The sequence below is a fragment of the Rattus norvegicus genome, chromosome 9 (assembly GCF_021556685.1).
Source record: "Rattus norvegicus strain SHRSP/BbbUtx chromosome 9, alternate assembly SHRSP_T2T, whole genome shotgun sequence".
NCBI lineage: Eukaryota > Metazoa > Chordata > Mammalia > Rodentia > Muridae > Rattus > Rattus norvegicus.
Window position 1 is genome coordinate 12483645 of NC_141542.1, and position 23853 is coordinate 12507497.

At 40.1% G+C, this 23853-nt stretch overlaps 1 protein-coding gene across 26 annotated transcripts in view; it reads left to right on the forward strand.

The window, feature by feature from the left end:
- The first annotated feature begins 3081 nt into the window (after window positions 1-3081).
- Window positions 3082-23853, forward strand: part of LOC148003314 (sulfotransferase 1C2A-like) — a 30095-nt gene continuing 9323 nt past the window's right edge. For 2 of the 26 annotated variants that reach the window (XM_087567978.1, XM_087567990.1), the window contains exons 1-5: window positions 6845-6982; window positions 9052-9130; window positions 15773-15950; window positions 16302-16427; window positions 19164-19261. In XM_087567978.1, coding sequence (XP_087424104.1) covers window positions 15800-15950; window positions 16302-16427; window positions 19164-19261 — 375 coding nt within the window. In that variant the 5' untranslated portion in view covers window positions 6845-6982; window positions 9052-9130; window positions 15773-15799. Of the gene's footprint in view, window positions 3337-3624; window positions 3776-4901; window positions 5113-6844; window positions 6983-9051; window positions 9131-13137; window positions 13643-15772; window positions 15951-16301; window positions 16428-19163; window positions 19262-23853 lie in introns of those variants that run through there. The other 24 variants (XM_087567971.1, XM_087567982.1, XM_087567985.1 and 21 more) reach the window with 24 other exon arrangements.

Sequence of the window (23853 nt, forward strand, 5' to 3'; positions counted from 1 at the left end):
TACCTAGTAAAACTATCAAACATAATGAAAGGTTAAAGAAAAAACATTTCACAGTAGGGACAAATATCAGCAATTTCTGTCCACCAATTCATTTCTACACACGGCATTAGTTATAGACCAAAAGAAGGCACAATGAGTAAATAATCCCAAAACACGTAGGCAAAAGATGATTAAAAAGTGAGTCAGGAACACAAAAACAACAGGAATTAATAAATACTCCTTAATAATAACTGTTAATATTTTTAATTTCTTAATAAAAAATACAGAATAAGATTTTTTTTTTGATTAGAAAGCAGGATCCTGCTCCCTGGAAGAAGCACACTTGTCCATCAAGGACAGGTACCATCTTAGAGTTAAAGAATAGAGAAATGTACTCAAGGGAATGAGGACAAGAAGCAAGCAGGCTAACTATTTGATATCTGACAAATATACTTCCAACAAAAACTAATTAGAAGATATAAGGGAGGAAGCTAAATACTCATTGAAGGAAAAAACTACCAACAGGATGTTACAGTTTTAAACATTTCTGTACCAAATGTAAGGGCACCCCCTTTCATACTACAAACACTACTCTATCCAAAATTATATGTCGAGCATCACACAGGTATAGTGACTTCAGGACCTACTTCTAACCAATAAGCAGGTCACCCTGACAAAAGCTAAACAGAAAAACTCTGGAGTTAATTACATCATACATTGAATGGAGCTAATGGGACTCTTAAAATGTTTTACCCAATCATTAAACATTAAATTTTATTTTGGCAGTTAATGACATTTTCTCCAAAACTAAACACAGTACTAGGAGAAAAAGTAAGTCTTCATGAACATAGAAAATTGAAATAACATCTGACATCTCATCTTGTTAATGCAATTTTATAATTAACAGTTTCTTGTTTATCTTGGTTATCTTCCAAATACATGAGACAGAGACTATAAGGTTTATTTGATAAGCTTTACAGAACAATATCTGAGTAGTTATTAATCAATCTAATCCTCTAAGCTAATCTGGCTACCTCTCAGGGAAGATTCCCAAGATACTTGCATTTTAGTATTGATTTGGCTCTCTCTGCTCTGTGCACTTTTCTAGGTATCTCTCGGACTCTCTCTTTGTGTTGACGTTTCTTTAACCCCTTTATTTACTCCTTTCCACTCACTGGAATCGGAAGTCCACCCCTGTTCTCTCCCCTGCTCAGCCATTGGCTGATCAGTTTTCATTGACAAATCAGAGAATAAATGGGGAGCAAAATGTATATAACAGCGAGACAGGAGATATTGGAATAAGCATTACAACGCCATGTCTGGATTACAAGAAGTTATGGGAGCAGAGAAATCAACATTTGAATAATACAAGGCTAATCTTTATACAATGCACAAAACATTATGCCTATGCCATCAGACTACCATGTATTAAATATGGATATCAACAATAGATATATCAAAAATTATACAATCTCATGTATAAAAACTGGTTCAAAACAGAATCCAAGAAGGAAGTAAAAAAGCTTTAGAACTGAATGAAAATATGACATACCAAATCTGTGGGAAACAATGACAGTATATTTAGCAGGAAAGTTCTTAGGCTAATTAAATGGTACAATTTAAATGCATTATTTATATGATGTCCAAACTACACCCAAATGACGTTTTTATAAAAAAATCAGTAATGAAAATGTGGTAGAACACACTTCCAGCTTTTAGGAAGTGGAAGCATAGGAGGAGTTCAAGGCCAGGCTAAACTACATAGCCTCAGCTAAATGATCTTTGTCCACAAAAGGAAAAGAAAGTAGGGAAAAGACAGTAAAACCAAGGCCTTCAGATGATGGCTGAAGGAGAATGTAACAGGGAAAAGAGTCACAGAGATTCCAAGGTTTGGGTAAGGAAATATTTACTGAAGGGATGGGGTGTTGTTTCTAGTACAGGACTTTCCTCTTTATTCTGTATACTAGAATGGGGAAAAAACAGTTCACTATCTCTATTTGTAAATAATGTTTTATTTGAATACAGTCATGCCTAACTACTTAGTGTGATGTGACTGATTTCACAGTAAATAGACAACTTTGCAAAGTTACCATATGATTGATCAGTAAATCATAACATATTTTTCATATGCTGCTGCAAAAGATATACATCTGGTCTTTATTATTAAGTTTAAAGTGTACCACAAAAACCATGTGCTAGAAACAATCATCCCACATTCATGCATGAATCCTATTTAGAAGGGTCCTTGAAAAGTAAATAGGATTGGGTGAGAATACATAAGGTAAGAACTAGAATATTTCCTGTTCTTCTCTGTGTGATACCTCTGCCTCAGAGGGCACAAGGTTCTCTATTCTTCACTTCTTGATAAATTACCTAGTCTAGGCTATTTTGTAATAGGAAGAGAAATCAAACTAAAACCCTGCTATGTAGAACTAAAAACCACCACTGAAGGTTTTCAGGATAACCATGTTTACCAGCCAGTAAGTGCATCTGAATGGACAGAACCAAGGGAGCACATTGTCCTATTGCACATTCTTTTATCTTACCTGTCTCCAGAATTCCACTGTCTTTTACAGAAGCAGGAGATAGGGCTATATACTCAACCCAGGAGTTTTGGGCCATTTCTCTTAAGATTTTGAGAGCAGTAACAACACATGCAGTACCAAGTTTTAAAAATCTTAAGATTTTTAACACTTCTTTCTTTGCACACTCCTCCATGTCTGATACAGTTCCTAGTAATCAACCAATATTTAATGAGTAAATGGCCATCATCACTAGTTACTAGAACAATATCAGTATTTCTTTCCATCTTTTTATAGAATTCAAAGCCTCCTATTGCCTGTTCATAGAACCTTTTGGCTTTCTAACTAGAACATGTTTCCAGAAGCTACTAGACATCACCAATATCCCCCTAAAGTCTCAAAAGACATAAGTGTAGTGCACTGTTCTCCTTCCCTTGAACAGAGGCCCTCAAGAAGAATGTTTCTGTCACTTTCCTCCCACATTGAGAATTAATTCAGCCTGCATGCTCTTTCCTCTAGAGGACAAAAGTCCAACCCTGATTTAAAACATATATGTGGCCAATACTATCAAAAGTAAACTTACTAATCATAATACAATATGGCAACACTGAGGAGTGATTTCCTGAAGAAAGCCACAGCATTCATGCCAAGATGTTCTTGTGTCTCCAGGATGGGGTCAAAGTGGGTGGATTCCTGTGCTGCCAGTTAACCTTGGATCAGGGAATTTACTAGTCTGAAGGAGGATCTTCAGAAGAGACTGTCAGAAAAGGAAGACGGTGCATCTGTTCTGCTTAACATCTTACAGACCCATACTGCTTGTGCTTAAACACTAACTGTAAGTAATTAAAGATAGCATATAGCACTGACTTTACTTAGTCCTTTAAATGAAATGCCATTAAACACTGAATAGAAAATATGCTGTTAGGCTGAAGAGATGGCTCAGCCATTAAAGGCTAGGCTAACAACCGAAAATGTAAGAAAATAGATTACACATTTTGAAAGATGAATGGGATTGTTGGCTCTTCAATTGACAAGGGCAAAGTTCAAATGATGTTGGCTAACAAGAAAAATGTTATTTTTCTTTAAAAGAAGTTGTTTAGAGTAATTTTCTTTTATGTTTGAGTGCTTTACCTGTGTCCACAGAAGCCAGAAGAGGGCATGGGTCCTGTGATTGGATTTACCAATTCTTGTAAGCCATTTCAAGTGTGAAATAGTTGCATGCAGTGTATGACATCCCCAAAGAGACACCAGGACACAGGACTTTCTACTACAGGGTAATTAATTGGCTTGATGATCTTGTACAGGTGTTATACAGGTAACCACATCAGCTCTGATTCTTGCACCAGCTGTTTCATTTACAGAAGTCAACATTTTATAGCTGTCCTCTATATCTGCTGGCTCATACACTCTTTTTCTATTTTGTGGAGTCGTTTCCATAGCAATTGGATAGTTCTTCTCTGAACTTGTGCTAAAATTCTGCAGTGAGTCCATCTGATCTTTGGCACTGGTTATTTGGGACATATATTATTTTTATTATTTTCTTCAGTCTCATCACTAATTTATGGATCTGTTTAGCTCACTTGTTTTTTATTGGTTTAATTTTGATATGTCAAGTGTTTCTAGAAATTTTCTGTTTCTTTCAGACATTTCAGATTAGTGGAAAAGAGACTTTTAAAATAGGTTCTTATAATTTTCTTAATTACATTTATATGTTATAATATTTCCTTTTTCATTTCTCATTTTATTATTTGGGTCTGTAAAAACACACATGCACTTAGGCTTTCATTCAGGGCTTTCTATTTGTGAGTTTTTTTACTTTTCTTAGATTAACATAGAGTTTGCCAAAATATATTCAAATATAACTTTTAATTTAATGGATTCTTTGGAAACTTTTTTGCTTCCATTTCATTAACTTTTGACCTCTTTTCATCTACTGGTTTGGGGTTTGGTTTGCTCAAGTCTTTTGGATGTATCATTACGTTATTGATTACTGATGTCTCGATTAGTTTTTCATTAAGCATTCAAAGCTGTAATATTTCATTGTGTTCAGATAGAATGCAGGAAGTTATTTCAATTTTCCTGTGTTTGTTGAAAGTTGCTTTTTGTTCTAATATATGGTGAATATTGGAGAGATTTCTTTGTCTTGTTGAGGAGAAAGTATAATTTTAATGTTTAGGTAGATGTGCTATAAGATATATTTTGTCCTTTTGCGTTATGATTTCATTCAGTTCCAATGTTTGTCTGTTTAGTTTGAGTCTGGACAACCTCTCAGTTTTTGATAATTGGGTACTAAAGTCATCCAATGTCATTGTGGTGATTAATCTGTAGATTTAGATCTAATAGACAGTATTTGTTTTATGAAATTGTGTTTAGTGCAGTTATGGTTATAAATATTTACAGATTTTCTTTTCTAGAGGCCCCTTACTTGATCAATGGGCTGTCAGGAGTGACTGAATATTTGAGGACTTTTACCATCTTTTCCCCTGGATTCTAGCAGCTTGTTTCAACTGTCGAAAGCTGTATACCATTTCTGTTCTCTCATTTATTGGCGTCTGGTTGGTGGCCCACAGTTTGTTGTGTGGTAGAGGAAGTAAATAGAGCTGTTGGAGGGGTGAGTGTCAGTTTAGTTCATCACTGTGACCATGAAGGAATCAGTTGTAATCAATGCTCACTAAATACATATGCCAGGTTGTTAGAACCTATTGATTTATCTCCTTTACATTCACCCTCAATACATAGCTGTTCAATTAATGATATCACTCTGATATGGGATAAAGAGTCTAAAGTGACACTTTGAGTGTGAAAATAGTTGCATGCAGTGTAGGACATCTCCACACAGTTACTAGGACACAGGGACTTCTGCTACAGGGCAATTGCGACTTGCGAGTCAACAAAGAAAACCTCTTTTAGAAAGGAGGTGGTAGAAGACATATCAGCCATGGAGGAATTACAGTATCAAAAGATGAGTTAAGCTTTAATTTCCTGGCTAAAGCAAGTTTGGAAGTTGCCAGAAGATATCTAGTAAGCTCAGTTTGATCTGAGGTAGCCAAGAACAACATCAAGGAACATAATTTGCCTTCTTCATGCAAGTATGTATGTATGTGTATATATATATATGTATATATATATATATATATATATATATATATATATATATCATGGGATGATGTGAGTATAAATAAATATATACATAGTTTCTTCATCCAGACTTTTGTTCTGTCCTTTCTTCATATGTGTGTATCAATGAATATATTCTGGAAAGAAAGGGAAAAAGCCAGCATTTGTAACTATTTAGTCTGTGTTGGGTCTGTCTTTCTCTCTCTATTTCTTTTTAAATTTTATTTTTCTTGGATATTTTATGTATTTACATTCCAAAGGTTATCCCCTTTCCCTCTCTCCCATACCTCCTCCCCCTGCTTCTATGAGCATGCTCCCTCTCCTACCCACCCACTCCAACCTCAGAGCCCTGGTTCCAAGTTTTTAATCTAACAGTACTGATTGGAGGTAATTAGCATGACTCACATTTTATAGATATAGAACAGAAATCTCTAAGAAGGTCCCACTGGGTACCTGAGACCATGTAGCCAGTATTTTAGTTTCTCCATTACTGAACCCAAGTCTGTTTACTTGCCAACAGAACAGGACCCAAGTAACTAAGACTAGCTCTTGTGGTAGAAGAAAAACAAAGATTCTTTAGACTCGTGTTTTGAAATGTCTTTTTAAACTCACTCAGGTTTTAAGCTTCTTTTTATCACAGTCAAGGGGAGATTGGGAATTAGTTTACTTAGTGAATCCTGGTGGTTAATAATTTTTTTAGTTTGGCACACCGTAGCATCACGAGTCTTAAAAGGTAAATGAGGTCATGTATGTAAGCCTCATGTGCCGGGTTTGAGTAACTTTATAAGGGCTGCACTCATCTAGGCACAGGGTGCTTTGAGCAAAAGGCTGAATGTGTCAGCTTTTGAGTTATTTTTCGTTTTGAACATAAGCATGGCTATACTCTTGTTTTTCCCAGTTTAAACTCTATCAGAGTAGAGAGGAAGAAGACCAAGTAGCATGGAAACTTTGCAACAAAGCCAGGGCCTGCACATAGTGGGGAACCAGGTGGTCTTAGAGAGGGAGGAGCAGTGTGTTTGCCTCTGTGCATTTCTCTAAACAGCCTTGAGTCTGAAAGTACTTAAGGTAGTGGAGATTTATAGACCAGTGATCACTAAACAGTGAGACTTACTTCCTCATTGGCCAGATGCCAAAGTTTGTTTCTTGTAGTCCTGACTCTGTTGATTAAAGCTCTAGCTGATCTCGTTGATTGCAGAGCATTTGAGATTGATTGCTAAAGGTTGGGTACATTTGGCATAGTAGAATTTGAGCCTCTGTGCTTGCCATATACCAGACATACTTTCTTCCTTCCTCTAAATGTACCTTTATACTCACCGAACACTGGGCAGTCCAGCTTTTAGATTGCTGACAACTAGAGTTTGAAGGTAAGAACACAGCTTATCTAAAACATTTGGCATAACTTGTTGGTGTATGTTCTTAGTTCTCAGACATACAGGTGCTAATGTGTAAGTGGTGTAACTCAAGTCAGAAAGATCCTAAGTCTTAGGAAACCTAAGAAAAATAATAATAAAAAAATCTGAAGCTAACATTGGCTGTGTTCAACTTAGAAATTCATGCAGACACCTTTCCACAATACCATCTCTTTGTGCATCCTGTACTTTTCCCTCACAAAGACTCCCCTCCTGTCAGCCATCTACACTGCTCTGGCTATGACTATTTCTTCACCACACTGGACCCTCTTTCGTCTAAGTCTGTGGACACCATTCAAGCTAGGCCTATAAAAGGAACTGGACCAGGTCTCCTGCTTAGGGAAGTTACTTATATAAGCAAGTAACCATAGCACTGTGGCATAACATCTGGAAAGTTCTCATGTAAATTTAGATCCTCTTGCAGCTCAGGGTGGAGGACAGTTATGATTTCAAATCGTGTCTGGAGGACAGTGTGAGGACCTGTCTCAGAAAACAAGATGAAAGGTTAACTCTATGGAAAAGACTAGAGATTGTTTCACAAAGGAGGCCACAGGGACCTGGCCTCAGAGGACGAAAAGGAGCCTGCCTGGGAAAGTCTGTGTGTCTATCTGCCTTACTCTAAAAATAGCAGTGACCACAGCTGAGACCACCTATAAGTAGAAGCCCAAGGAAGCACTCTTTTTCTCTTCTAGCCTGCATGCTGTGGGCTGTCAGATGGCAGGTGTATTTCTACCTGTGTGCTCCTTGACCTTCTATGAGGTTATCAGAAGTAGAAAGTGTCATTCTCAGTATTTGATGTACCCAGTCTGCGAGGCACTGGTGCTCAGTAGCACAGGAAGCTGCTTTCAGTTCTTCCCCTGTGATCTCTGCTTCTGCTCAGCAGCAGAAGTGAGGTTTGTGCACACATCAACTCCAATTCTGGGAACACATTCAAACTTGAGAATCTGATTTCAGCTGGGTGTCTGTGGCTTTTGTATCACTGTAAGATAAGGCATTCAGAAACCTCTATTCCTCCCCAACATTGTCAAGCTGGGCATGGTGCACACTGGGCAAACCTTTACTACAGAACTACACATCAGCCCCCACCTGACTCACTGTACATACTTCCATGGCCTCACTCAGCCCTCAAATCTACCTTTATACCACAGAGACTCTATTAATGAGCTGGTCTCTGTCAACTGAAGATTTTCAGTCCTTACCTCAAGGTCATAATTTTAAACTTATTTAAATTCAGTTACTTGTTTGGTCAAGTAACAAAGAAACACTAAGACAAATGAATAATTTTCTTTATTTTCCAATGTTCAATGAAACAGCAGGTCTCTGAGCTTTAACTGATCATGCTATTCTGCTCAGTTTTAAAAAAAAATCCTACAAAAAAGTCCCAGATCAAGGTGTCTGTCAGTATGTTTTCTCAAGGCCTTTTCCTCTGTTTGCAGGGGGCCTTCTTTTACTATGTCCACACATGTTGTTCCCTGTGTACATCCCTTGGTATTTCTCTGTATGTCTAAATCTCTTCTAAGAAGAACCCTAGTATGATAGAATTGGAGCCTCATCTCAACTTAATGACATCTTCAGGGCCCTGTCTCAAACTGACACATTTTAAAGTAAGAAGATTAGAGCTCAACATGTGAATGTGGAGGCACACAGTTCAGTCCATCATATCCACCAATGCTTTTGCAATATTAGTTTATGCAAATAGTTTGCACTTGCTCACAAATTGAGCAGTTTAAAATGATGCAACAAGATGTGGTAGTACGTATCTGGAATCGCAGCATTTTGGAGGCAGAGGCAGAGGCAGAGGCAGAGGCAGAGGCAGAGGCAGAGGCAGAGGCAGAGGCAGAGGCAGTGGCAGAGGCAGAGGCAGAGGCAGAGGCAGAGGCAGAGGCAGAGGCAGAGGCAGAGGCAGAGGCAGAGGCAGAGGCATAGGCAGAGGCAGAAGCATACTTGCAATTTTGTTTAGGAAAACAAAGGATGAATTAATTAACTCAAACTTTTTCCTTTATTCTTATTTTGTTTTGTGCCAGCCTAGGTCTGCTTCTGCCCTTGAGGTATCCAGGTACCATTGTGCACTGAGCAGGACTGAAAAGAACAAAGTTTATTCTGGTAGGTGGATTTCACAGGGTGTCAGTTGGAGTGAATGCAAAGGGATAAATAGCCTTCTTTAGTGATGGTTTTCAGTGAAATAGCTCTCTCTTATTGGGCTTATTAAGGGCTATATATACCTCGGTGAGTAGGTAGGAGTTTTCATACTGAGGGTATATTACTGGCTGGTGTTCATATGTTTGGAATGTTCATTTACCTGTGGAGGACTATTTGATTCCTGAACATATCCTTACAGGGAAAGAGGAAGGATAATCTGTAATTTTGCATGACTACCTCAAGGGTGGCAAAAATGGGGATCATAGGGTTTATGTGCACAGGGAATGCACACCCAGAGCAAGGAGGAAAACAGTCCTACTCCTGCTGATATCAGGATGAGATTTTCAAGGCTTCGACACATCAACCTTACTCTTGCTCTGGATGGCTCCCTTGGTTGCATGGCATTCCAGACTCACAGGTTTAGTGCTTTGAAACAGTATTACTGTAACCTAGACTGGCCTCAAAGTCACACTCTTTCTGCTAGCTTCCCTCATATTGCTTGCCATCATACCCTACTGATTGTTTTAACTGTTTTTGGTCAGAAGTTTGAGCAGATTACAACAGCTAGGTGAAATGAAGGTCTGCACACCAAGAGGCTTGGGGAAAACATCCCTCCTCAGTTCATCTGCTGAACATCAGCCTTCTGTTCTGTTGTGCAGGTGAAGGACTGAGGCTGCTGCCTCCAATTTACTCTCAGCTTCTAAAGGCCTTGAAATCTATTCCCTTTTGTCTATGAGCTGGTAGAGGGAACTGCGTCATCAATATACTTTGAGGACTCCCATATCCACCACCAAAGTTCTACTGGAGTTCAAAATGAGAATGTGTTTGGGAACTGTTATACTGAATACCAAAATTTATATTTGAAAAGGACACTGTAGACTTGCAGACTTGCACTCACATGTTGCTAATAGGGGAATGTGCTAGTGGAGATTTGTCTCTACAACCTCGTAGTTCTGGAAGCCATGTTAGGCTTCCTATCTTAATAGATATTTGGTCATTCAAAGATTTCTGGCAGGGTTGAAGACTGATTACAGTCTCATAGCCTATCAGGCTGTTTAACTCTGAAAATACATATTTTATTGGATAGTTATCAGATAGTATACAAGCTAGCCAAGATATAATATACATTTTAAGCCTTTCTTAAGCTGGAATGGATAACTAAATGTTCTGTTTAACTAAAAAAGTGATGGACTGGGTGTTGAGTATATCATATGCTTTATAAATTTTAGAATGGTAATAATTGTACTCAATTTATATATAAGTGAAAAGGCTTTTTAACTGGACAAAAAGGGGGAAATGTTCTGGTTTGCCCTGGAGTTATCTGTATTTTGATGCTAACTCCACTGCCCCAAGGACAGCTGCCTAGTCACGTACTCAGGAATCAGGTGACTTCACTAGAAACTTCTCCCCATTGAATTTGTAAAATACAGGTGAGGGGTAGGTACAGGATAGAAGGAGGCCTGTCATTGGAGGAGAAGGAAGGATGGGTGGGAGAGAAGTTTGAAGGAAGAGGAGGAGACTGGAACAGAAAGGAGAAGAGAGCGAGAGAGAGAGACTCGCTGGCAGGACAATGGACACTGATGTAAAGATCTCGCTCTGTGTATTTACAGGTTGTTACTAATGTTCCTAAGGGATGGATGGTACTGGGATTTGTATGTTTAGGTGGGCAATTATATCTTAACAATTGGCTTGAAAGAGCGTACCCCTGAACGGGGAGCCTCGTCTCTCGCTCCAATCATGGGGTGGGGTGCCACCAGGAATCACGAGTAGCCGGTCTTGATGTAACAGCAAGAGGTAGCTTTTATAACGAGATCCCTATTAGCGGGATCCTGGGTCGATACGTATCTCACACAGGAGACAGAGGAATCGACCCCGAGCTTCCAAACTCGGGGGTTTATATAGGGGAGGTTAGGGACATTTGCGTGGTTACACATGATTGGTCATTTCAAATGGTGCACACTTACTTTCGGCTCGAAATTACAACAGCAAGGAGTACATGCTATCTAGCAGCTCAGCAGCTCGGGTAGGGTGGCTCATCTCACTCAGGAAGATGACTCACTTCAGGGGAGTGAAGGAAGGGGAGGGGGTGGCTACGGATGATCAGTGTCCTTGGAACTGGTAGCTGGTTTGGCAAGTCCTATCTCTGGCTCTCCCTCAGGCACGTCCGGCACTGCACATCTTGACTCTGACAATGAGTAACCTTTTTAAAACTCTATTTCTACAGGCTCAAAGAAAAAAAAAAGAAAAGGACAAAAATACATTAAGTAATAACAATTTCTGTATTAGTTTTCTTTGTGAATATGGACTTATTGCATGAACATCTTAAATTTCACGCACACTTGTAACTTAGAAGCAATTTTTAAAGAAGTTTTATGAGATTAGTAGACAGATACTAGCTGAGGTCTTTATCAAACCATTGATTTAGAATCTTGTAAGCCTTCTTATATTTAGAGGAATGATTATTACTTATGCTAAACCTGTGATGTGAATTAAAAGGGAAGGACCTAACATGGAAGGTATGTTAGAAATGTCAGTGCTCCAAACTAAGTGAGTGAGCTTACACTTGCCACTTCAGAACCAAGGAGACTGGAGCAGGAGGATTGTACATTCAAGGCTACAGAGGGAGCTATGGGCAATCCTGGGATATGCAGAGACCCTATCTACTCTTACCTTAAAAGAAAAGAAAGGAAGGGGAGATGGCAATACTCTATCTTCCTCTGCTGAAGCTGACTATATCACATCTCAGAGTTTTATGGGAAGTACACCCTCTCTGCTATACTACAACTATAGCTGCTGCTTATATTGGAAATGTTTTCAAGTAAAACCGGGTCTTCATTTTCTAAAAGCACTGCATCCATTCCAGAGAACTCAACTTTCTCTGGGAACCTGTCATCCTGATATTTGGTCTGGCCAGCCTGGACAGTTTTTGTTTCTCTCATTCACTGTAGTTTTCTTTACACAATTACTAGCAATTATTCGCGGTTACACTTTCCATAAATATTCTTTCCCTCTAATGTTCTAGGCTTCAAATTATATAAGAACTAAAAACGAGTTGCTTATAATAAATATAATAGTGGTACTCACTACTGTAGCAGTCACTGAACATTACCTTGCTATGCCTCTGAGCAGCAGTGGTAGATGTGCTTTGAAACTACAATAGCCACTTACTCTTGAGTATTAGAAGATCATTCATCCCTCCTATTCATATATTTGTAAGTTTCTAGGTATAGCAACCAACCACAAACAGTGGAACAATGTGTCTCTCTCTGAAAAAAAGACATAAAGTAGACTGTAAGTACATGAGAAGATATTCATTATTAGTCATGAAGGAAAAGCAAAACAAATCTATTGGGATGGAGATTTAAGGGAGATACATGTCAGTGATTCGAGAGTACTATATACTACTGGTAGACTTCTTAAATGATACAGCCACTGTAGGAAAGTTCTATGACAATTTCTCAAAAATGAGAACATACTATTTTGCATATCTGCATTGAGTTATGAACCCAAAAATATGAATGTAGAAGCTTAGGTATTTGTGCATTGTTTATAGTACAATAGTTGAAAGGAGGCACTCCAAGTTCCCGTGGACAAGGAAATGGATAAACAAACCACACTACAAGCAGGCATGCAATAAAAGTTAGCATTAATTGGGAAGAAAATCTGATGGCATGCCACAATACAGCCGATCCTTAAGAATATTCAACTAAGTAAAATAGCTATTCACAAGAAGACAAAATGAACTTACTCTAAAGCATCTAGAGTTTAAGGAGATAAAAAGGAAAATAGTGGTAGCCTGGCACTGTGATTTAGCAGTAGTGGGCTCCTAGCTTCCATCTAGAAAAGTAAAATGTTTTCAGGAGATGGAAGGTGATGGTAGACATAGAACAGCAGGAATATTATTAATGCCACTGAGCAATCCACTTATGATACTTAAGAGTCATTTTCATGTTGTGTATGCTTTATCACAGTACTTTAAGAATTCCATTCTGGGCCCCCACCAGCTCACTGCTCCCAAACCCCATGGGAGCGAGAGCTCACCGCCTGGACAGGTGGGCACTCCTGAGACTGCAGAGCAGAAGAAACCACCAACAGTGCGCACACCTGCCCATATCCCTGGCACAAGAGAAAACTGTATACGGCCTCTGGGTTCCTGGAAATAAGCGCACAGGAGCAGCAGGTCCCCTGCCTCTGAGACACCACCAGAACCTGAAGGGACCGACCAGATAAACAGTTCTCCGCACCCAAATCTCATGGGAGGGAGAGCTAAATCTTCAGAAAGGCAGACACGCCTGGGAAACCTGAGGAGACTACACTCTGCTCACATTACTAATTCCAGAGGAAAAAACAAACGCCATCTGGAACCCTGGTGCATGGAAGCTCCCGGAAAGGGCTGTGCAGATAATCCTGGTTGCTGTCCCCCCGGAGAGCTCATAAGCAACACCCCATGAGCAAACTTGAGCCTCAGGACCACAGGTAAGACAAACCTTCCTGCTCCAAGCGACGTGCCTGGTGGACTCAAGACACAGGGCACAGGAATAGCTGAAGACCTGTAGATAGGAAAAACTACACGTCCGAAATCAGAACACTCTGTTCCCATAACTGGCTGAAAGAAAAAAAGGAAAACAGGTCTACAGCACTCCTGATACACAGGTTTATAGGACAGTCTAGCCACTGTCAGAAATAGCAGAACAAAGTAACACTAGAGATAATCTGATGGCGAGAGGCAAGCGCAGGAATCCAAGCAATAGAAACGAAGAATACATGTCATCATCAGAGCCCAATTTCCCACCAAAACAAACACAGAATATGCAAACACACCAGAAAAGCAAGATCTAGTTTCAAAATCATATTTGATCATGAAGCTGGAGGACTTCAAGAAAGACGTGAAGAACTCCCTTAGAGAAACACAGGAAAACATAAATAAACAAGTAGAAGCCTAAGAGAGGAATCACAAAAATCCCTGAAAGAATTCCAGGAAAACACAATCAAACAGTTGAAGGAATTAAAAATGGAAATAGAAGCAAACAAGAAAGAACACATAGAAACATCCCCAGATATAGAAAACCAAAAGAAGAGACAAGGAGCCGTAGATACAAGCTTCACCAACAGAATAAAAGAGATAGAAGAGAGAATCTCAGGAGCAGAAGATTCCATAGAAATCATCGACTCAACTGTCAAAGATAATGTAAAGCGGAAAAAGCTACTGGTCCAAAACATACAGGGAATCCAGGACTCAATGAGAAGATAAAATCTAAGGATAATAGGTATAGAAGAGAGTGAAGACTCCCAGCTCAAAGGAACAGTAAATATCTTCAACAAAATCATAGAAGAAATCTTCCCTAACCTAAAAAAAAGAGATACCCATAGGCATAAAAGAAGCCTACAGAACTCCAAATAGATTGGACCAGAAAAGAAACACCTCCCGTCACATAATAGTCAAAACACCAAACGCACAAAATAAAGAAAGAATATTAAAAGCAGTAAGGGGAAAAGGTCAAGTAACATATAAAGGCAGACCTATCAGAATCACACCAGACTTTTCGCTAGAAACTATGAAAGCCAGAAGATCCTGAACAGATGTCATACAGAACCTAAGAAAACACAAATGCCAGCCCAGGTTACTGTATCCTGCAAAACTCTCAATTAACATAGATGGAGAAACCAAGATATTCCATGACAAAACCAAATTTAAACAATATCTTTATACAAATCCAGCACTATAAAGGGTAATAAATGGTAAAGCCCAACATAAGGAGGCAAGCTACACCCTAGAAGAAGCAAGAAACTAATCGTCTTGGCAACAAAACAAAGAGAAGAAAAGCACAACAACATAACCTCACATCCAAATATGAATGTAACAGGAAGCAATAATCACTATTCCTTAATATCTCTCAACATCAATGGCCTCAACTCCCCAATAAAAAGACATAGATTAACAAACTGGATACACAACGAGGACCCTGCATTCTACTGCCTACAGGAAACACACCTCCGAGAAAAACACAGACACCACCTCAGAGTGAAAGGCTCAAAACAACTTGCCAAGCAAATGGTCAGAAGAAGCAAGCTGGAGTAGCCGGATGTAGATCTCTCCTGAGAGACACAGCCAGAATACAGCAAATACAGAGGCGAATGCCAGCAGCAAACTACTGAACTGAGAACAGAACCCCCGTTGAAGGAATCAGAGAAAGAACTGGAAGAGCCTGAAGGGGCTCGAGACCCCATATGAACAACAATGCCAAGCAACCAGAGCTTCTAGGGACTAAGCCACTACCTAAAGTCTATATATGGACTGACCCTGGACTCTGACCTCATAGGTAGCATTGAATATCCTAGTAAGATCACCAGTGTAAGGGGAAGCCCTGGGTCCTGCTAAGATTGAACCCCAGTGAACTAGATTGTTGGGGGGAGGGCGGCAATGGGGGGAGGATGGGGAGGGGAACACCCATAAAAAAGGGGAGGGGGAGTTTCCTTGCTAAACATAATCCCTTATGTTGGCCCGTAAACCAGGAAAGGGAATAAGACTGGAACTGTAAATAATACTCAAGTTAATAAAAAAAAAAGAGAAAGAGAAAAGAATTCCATTCTGATCTTTTCTCACAGGAACTAAACCTTCTTCCCTGAGACATCATGGCCCTGGCCCCAGAATTGAGCAGACAGACAAAACTGAAAGAGGTCGCAGGGATCCCACTGCGGGATTCAACTGTTGACAACTGGAGTCAGATTCAGACCTTCAAGGCGAAGCCAGATGACCTCCTCATCTGTACTTACCCTAAATCAGGTAACCTGGTAGAGTAGTAGCCCCAGCCTCATCCTCTGAGCTATCTGAACTCCTCACCTAATTTAGAACTACCTACAGTTAGAAGCTGGCTCTTTTTGTCCCACAATGGGTGCTACTTCACATGTCTTATCCCTGGGATCTTGAAGCTTAGTCTCTTGTACCATTCATTTTTCTTGGGAAGAGGTGAGATTTGTCTCTACTTTTTTACCTTTCCCAGAGATCCAAAGTATTTCTTCTATAGCTAACAAGATCCTGGTTAGAACAGAAGGTAAAGCCAACATCTGCATCCACACCCCTTCATTAGTATATTTGAAGAATAATCTTCTAACTCAATCTTTATGGTCTTCCCAGGGACAACATGGATTCAAGAAATTGTCAACATGATTGAGCAGAATGGGGATGTAGAGAAGTGCCAGAGAACCATCATTCAACACCGACACCCTTTTATTGAGTGGGCTCGGCCACCCCAGCCTTCAGGTAAGAGACCCTGATTCCATATATGTTCCTCTTCTGTCTAATCTCTGTCCTTGTCCCTTCATCTTCTCTTTTTCTTTCCTATCCTGTCTCTCTCCCTCCCCCTATTTGCCATTTGGAACAGCATCATGCTGTATATTAGTCCGGCTTTGAACTCACTGAGATTCTCCTGCTTCTGCCTCCTGAGTGTTGGGTTAAATGTATATGCCACCCTTTCCAGATCCATTTCTTTTCTGTATTTCTACCAAATGTGAATCAGCAAGGAAGATAGATGCATATGAAGGCAAAATTCTGCCTAATGTTCTCATTATACCTTTGCTCTGGTCATGTGTAACTGCAGAATAGAGGAAGGAACAGAAATCTACTCATCAGCAGCTCACAGCCATCTGCATTCAGTACTTTACTTTCATAACCAAGTGGTTGCTGGACAGTGTCTTATGATTCAAAACACACACACACACGCACACACACACATACACACAAACAGAAACACAAACACATGCATGCACACACACATATACACACATACACATATAAACATGTGCACACATACACACACATACACACATGCACACACATATGCATGCATATAAATACACACACATACACATGTACATACATACATATGCACACACACACACACACACACACACACACGAGGAGGCAATTACTTTGTTCAATTGAAAAGCTATTTTTCACGTAACTTTAACTGAACATTTTTCTTTTCATACATAGTTTCTAGTCTTGAGACTTCCTTGCTAAACATAATCCCTTATTGTTGTGAAATCAACTTTATCAAATTCTTAGTTCAAGAGCAGTGTGTGGCCAGACTCTTCACCAAAATATAACATAATAACCTCCAGCCCATCTCTCCATAGAGCAGTTCTGCGACCTCATGAGTGGGCCTCCACACTCTACTCTTTTTTTGGCACTGTGCTCTTCCAAAATTTCCCCAGAATTGTCTGTGAAGCTTTGCTTACAGCATTTTAGGGCTTTTAAGCTCAAATTTCAGGACACATTATAAATCTGTCATGAAGCTCATCACATTGAGTCTATAGTTAGGAGCACAGACAGATGCTAATGTTTTGCTCACCTTTTTCTATTTAGTTTAATTTCCCATTGGGCTGCCAATCTGTGGGTGAACCTTTCTGGAAACCGTATTATGGATATACACACCCAGAGATACAGTTCATAGTCCAGTCAAGTTGACAATGGAAAGTAAGCATTATACCTTGTCACCTTCCAGACCTCATATCATAGAAGTAAGGTGGAACGCAAGTTTACAGCATGCCCTCCCGCTGTATGTTTATAGTTAAATGCCACTTATTATCAGTCACAATTCTAGTTTTTTAAAAGTATCTCTGCTCCTTGTTTGACAGGTTTTCAGATTATTCATATAAGAGAATCTTTACCATTTTCTGTGGATCACAGTCCAGATTCAAATGTGCCACCTAACAGAATGATTTCATGCAATCTTTGGAGCAATGCAGGACTAATTCTCTAACTTCTCCACTGCCATTATTTGAATAGCCTGATTGCTAGATTAAAGGAAAGACCTTAGGGACAGTCTGCAATATCTTTATTTCATCTTACCCCATTTTAACTCAATGATTCACAGAGAAAGTCCCTACAAGGTTTGTAAATAGAAGTGCAGAAATTACAAATCATGTATCAGAAAGGATGTAATAGAAGAAACATCACTGCACATAACCAGAGAGAAGTTTTTGATATGGCTGGAAGGGAGGTGAAAAGAGTCTGCTCACTGTTTCTTATCAGCTCTGGCTCAATAGGACAAATTTGGTTATTCTTGGCTTCCAGGTCATTATCCTCAAAATGAGAGAGTGAATTCCTTGAGGTTCCAATAAGAGACTTCATGTTTGGGTGTTGAGAGGGACACTAAGAGGAGTTTCCTTAGAGATGTAAGTCTTGTTAGGAGAATTGTTAACCCCATGGTCATACAGATAGCAGCATGAAAGAGCACTGATGAGAATCCAAGCAACATGGTAAAATATGGGAAGTCCATTCTTATAGGTCTCAGAGGAATTGGGGGGTTTCATGAACTCAGGCTGACTAATTCCTATAGAGAAAGAAAAGGAGGAGGAGGAAGAGGAAAGGGGAGAAGGAAGAGAAGGAGGAGGAGGAGGAATAATCTCAAGGTAGGAATGTACAACTCCAGTGATGTGTGTGGGACACATCTATTGAAGTTGAACATGCTACACAGGTGTGGGATGTGTTGTCATTAGTGGCTTTCTGTTCTCCTTGGGTCTGGTAGTTTGGGCATCTAAATTTTCTTAAAGAAGGAAGAATAGAGTCTTTCTTCCTCCTATAATTTGAGAACCAAGTGAATCTCTTAGTCTATAGATTTTAGACAAGGACATATACGTTCCTAGTGCTGGGTCGCTATTTCCTTTATAGAAAGTACAGGCTGTGCCTGTGGTGTGTGTGTGTGCTGAGGAACAGTCCTGTTTGGATTTTCTTAATAACACATACTTATCGAAGCCTCCATCCCATTTTCTACAAACTGACAGTAAATTCACTCGAAGGGAGCATCCAGGTCTTAAGCTATGTAAGCCTACAAACACGAAAGCAAAACCAATAATCCTTCTTCCACCACCCCCAATCCCCAAGGCAAAAATACGAGAATCCCTGTGTGGATGCTGGATTCCCTGAGCAGCACCTGGAGTGGATATTCTCATGTGCTGAGCATACTGTGCAATCATCTCCTGAATTGTGTTACAGGTGTGGACAAAGCCAATGCGATGCCAGCTCCAAGGATACTAAGGACCCATCTTCCCACTCAGCTGCTGCCACCGTCTTTCTGGACAAACAACTGTAAGGTAAGACAGTAGCAGTTCCTATCGGGACTGGAGCAGGGAGCCCAGAGCCTCAGGCCTTCACAGCCTGAGTGAGTATAGCTTCCTTAGCAGTACGCTGTACCTCTGAGACCTCATACTGTGCAGTAAAGTCAAACACCATGCTAGATTTAGTAGAGTGGTTCCCCAGAGGCTTTCAAATGTGATGTGAAGGCCGAGGGCAGACTGAGGTACTGGGGATCATGTATTCTTCAGTGAAGCAGACTGGGAGTGGGGAACGGGAACCATAGGCTGTAGGCTATAGGAGGGCTTATGGAGTGGAGCACAAAGAAGACTGAGCAGATCAAGTGCAAAGGACTGATGTTCAAAGGGTAAATCCCAGTGGAGCTGCAGAGGAGGCTTGGATGGAGCCTCAGAAGCCTCCAGGCTGCTTTCACTCTTTCTAGGATTATGTCATGTGTCCCAGTGTCTTGTCTATTGTGTTCCTGACACATTGAGGGTGTTGGACCATGGTAGGAGTATACCATAGGTATACCAAGGAGTATGCCAAGGGTACAGTAATCGTGCAGTGAGTGGAGCTGAAATTCAAGGATGAGTCAATGGCTTTTCTAAGAATAATCTTTTTCTTTTTTAAATGGAAATAGTGAAAGAAAGATAAAAAGGGACTAGAGAAATGGGCTCAGTGCTTAAGTGTATTGACTGTTCTTCCAGAGGACAAAGGTTCAGATACTAGCTCACAACTGTCTGTAACTTCAGTACTAGGGGATATGATGCCCTCTTCTGGTTTGTATGGGTACTGCTTGCACATGGGTCATGATCATACAAGCAGGCAATGCATCAATATAAATAAAACCATCACATAATTTAAGCTTTAAGGATTGTTTTGAAAGGACTAAAGTATTTATAGATAGCAGAAATATTGGTGGAGTTCCTACAATCAAATGACTTGTATTGTCCGTAAAGGTGGGTGACGAGTGCCAATTCTATTCCTGGCATTACTGAGACCAGCTATTATGAAATCACTGAGGAATACCTCTTGATATTATCTGAGATCAAATAAGCTGAGGAAATTCCCAAGTTACAAAAAAATAAAACTGAAATAAAATTAAGAAAAGCATAATTATCATGGACCTGTGCAGTGGTATTTGATCCCCTGGATAATTCAGCAACATTAGCTTTAATGTTTGCACAGGGATTGAAACAGAACATGAACACAAGGAGATAAGAGAATGAGGAGAGAGCATAGGTATCATGGGTCATCATCTTCCATGTATATGTAGGTGGAGGAGTTGAGCTCTGTGGTACTGAGAACCGTCTTCAATGGGTATATTTTCAGTTTTGAATGAGTGAGGTTATTAAGTATATAAAACAAGCCAGAGAAAATGAACAAATAGAAAGCAGCAGGCAAATGGAAGGGTGGAGAGAGAGAGAGAGAGAGAGAGAGAGAGAGAGAGAGAGAGAGAGAGAGAGAGATAACAAACAACAAATCAGGTCCTCAAGCAGAAATTGCCTGGACAAGCCCTCTTGAATCTGACACTTGTTGTTCCCAGCACAGAGATTCTCAGGCAGAGCATAGAGTGTCCCTGGGCAAGGCTTCCAGGTCAAGGAACAAATCACAGTAGAAAGATAATATTACAAAGGGAGGACTCACAAACATCTAGCAAAAACTACTGATGAATCTCCACTGGGATAGCCAGTCAATTTACTCATAAAATACCCAGGCTGATCAGAATATTCCTCCAAGTAAAGGACAGGTAGGAAAGAGATAACATCAGGAGATCCTGTGCTCACACCATTTTCAAGAAACTGAGGAAGTTTAAGCATCAGCTGGAGTTTCACACTGAGGTTTCTCTCTATGGCTAAGGTTTCCAAGAGCTGATCTTCTAGTATCTCTTTCCCAATGGGCTAAACAAAGTAACACCTTTACAAAAGAGTTCACCTTCCAGATGTTCTCAGTAACTAGTTTTTTACTTGGGCTATTTTGCTCTTCTCTTCCCTCCTTGTCACAGAGTTCATGGAGTAGTCTCTCCCCAGATAAGGGATCTTGGAGTACACTTAGAAAAATATATTTGGTGTTGAAGTGCGTATGGAGTAACCCAACTTCTGAAGCCAGCTTCTCAGTGAATTCAAACAACAGAAGGAAATTTACCAATATAGTATACATTGTAGGTGGTAAAGAAGACTGTAGGCAACTTCTGGGTAGTCTTGTGTCATCTGTCAAAGGTTTTAAAGATTAATTCCCTATTCTTACCCTGGACTATAAGCTCTTACAAATCAGCATAAGATGACCCCAGTACCAGAAACACCAGTATATCTAACAGAAATACACATGATCTTATCTGAAGAGTCATCTCAGCTCAGATCCCCAGATTACTACTGTGATCATGATCATACATTACAACATACATACATACATACATACATACATACATACATACATACATACAACATACATAAGGAAAGAGACCTTCATGAGGGTGTCTGCTAAAGAACAGTTCAAGTTGGCTCCTAAAAACTTCTGACAAACCTGTTATATGCAAAAATAAGAAAATGTTAATGCGGCTGCTCCCAAACCCCGTGGGGGAGAGACTTCACCGCCTGGACAGGTAGGCACTCCTGAGACTTCAGAGCAGAAGAGACCACCAACATTGCCCAACCCTGCCCACATCCCTGGCCCAAGAGGAAACTGTATATGACCTCTGGGTTCCCTTGGATAAGGGCACAGCAGCAGCGGGTCAAGTGCGACTGAGACACCCCCAGAACCTGAAGGGACCGACCAGATAAACAGTTCTCTACACCCAAATCCTGTGGGAGGGAGAGCTAAACTTTCAGAGAGGCAGACAAGCCTGGGAAACCAGAAGAGACTGCACTCTGCACACATTACTGATTCCAGAGGAAAACACCAAACGCCATCTGGAACCCTGGTGCACGGAAGCTCCTGGAAAGGGCAGCACAGAACTTCCTAGTTGCTACCCCCACAAAGAGCTCGTAGGCAGCACCCCACAAGCAAACTTGAGCCTCAGCACCACAGGTAAGACAAACCTTCCTACTCCAAACGACCTGCCTAGTGAACTCAGGACACAGGCCCACAGGAACAGCTAAAGACCTGTAGATAGGAAAAACTACACGTCCGAAATCAGAACACTCTGTTCCCATAACTGACTGAAAGAAAACAGGAAAACAGGTCTACAACACCCCTGAAACACAGGATGATAGGACAGTCTAGCCACTGTCAAAAATAGCAGAACAAAGTAACACCAGAGATAATTTGATGGTGAGAGGCAAGCGCACGAACCCAAGGAACAGAAACCAAGACTACATGGCATCATCGGAGCACAATTCTTCCACCAAAGCAAACACTGAATATCCAAACACGCCAGAAAAGCAAGATCTAGTTTCAAAATCATATTTGATCATGACGCTGGAGGACTTCAAGAAAGATGTGAAGAACTCCCTTAGAGAAACACAGGAAAACATAAATAAACAAGTAGAAGCCTACAGAGAGGAATCACAAAAATCCCTGAAAGAATTCCAGGAAAACACAATTAAACAGTTGAAGGAATTAAAAATGGAAATAGAAGCAATCAAGAAAGAACACATGTAAACAACCCCGGATATAGAAAACCAAAAGAAGAGACAAGGAGCTGTAGATACAAGCTTCACCAACAGAATACAAGAGATGGAAGAGAGAATCTCAGGAGCAGAAGATTCCATAGAAATCATTGACTCAACTGTCAAAGATAATGTAAAGCAGAAAAAGCTACTGGTCCAAAACATACAGGAAATCCAGGACTCAATGAGAAGATCAAACCTAAGGATAATAGTTGTAGAAGAGAGTGAAGACTCCCAACTTAAAGGACCAGTAAATATCTTCAACAAAATCATAGAAGAAAACTTCCCTAACCTAAAGAAGGAGATACCCATAAGCATACAAGAAGCCTACAGAACTCCAAATAGATTGGACCAGAAAAGAAACTCCTCCCGTCACATAATAGTCAAAACACCAAACGCACAAAATAAAGAAAGAATATTAAAAGCAGTAAGGGAAAAAGGTCAAGTAACATATAAAGGCAGACCTATCAGAATCACACCAGACTTTTCTCCAGAAACTATGAAAGCCTGAAAATCCTGGACAGATGTCATACAGACCCTAAGAGAACACAAATGGCAGCCTAGGTTACTGTATCCAGCAAAACATAGATGGAGAAACCAAGATATTCCATGACAAAACCAAATTTAAACAATATCTTTCTACAAATCCAGCACTAAAAATGATAATTAATGGTAAAACCCAACATAAGGAGGCAAGCTACACCCTAAAAGAAGCAAGAAACTAATCGCCTTGGCAACAAAACAAAGAGAAGAAGAAGCACACAAACATAACCTCAGATCCAAATATGAATATAACAGGAAGCAATAATCACTATTCCTTAATATCTCTCAACATCAATGGACTCATCTCCCCAATAAAAAGACATAGATTAACAAACTGGATATGCAACAAGGACCCTGCATTCTGCTGCCTACAAGAAACACACCTCAGAGACAAAGACAGACACTACCTCAGAGTGAAAGGCTGGAAAACAACTTGCCGAGCAAATGGTCAGAAGAAGCAC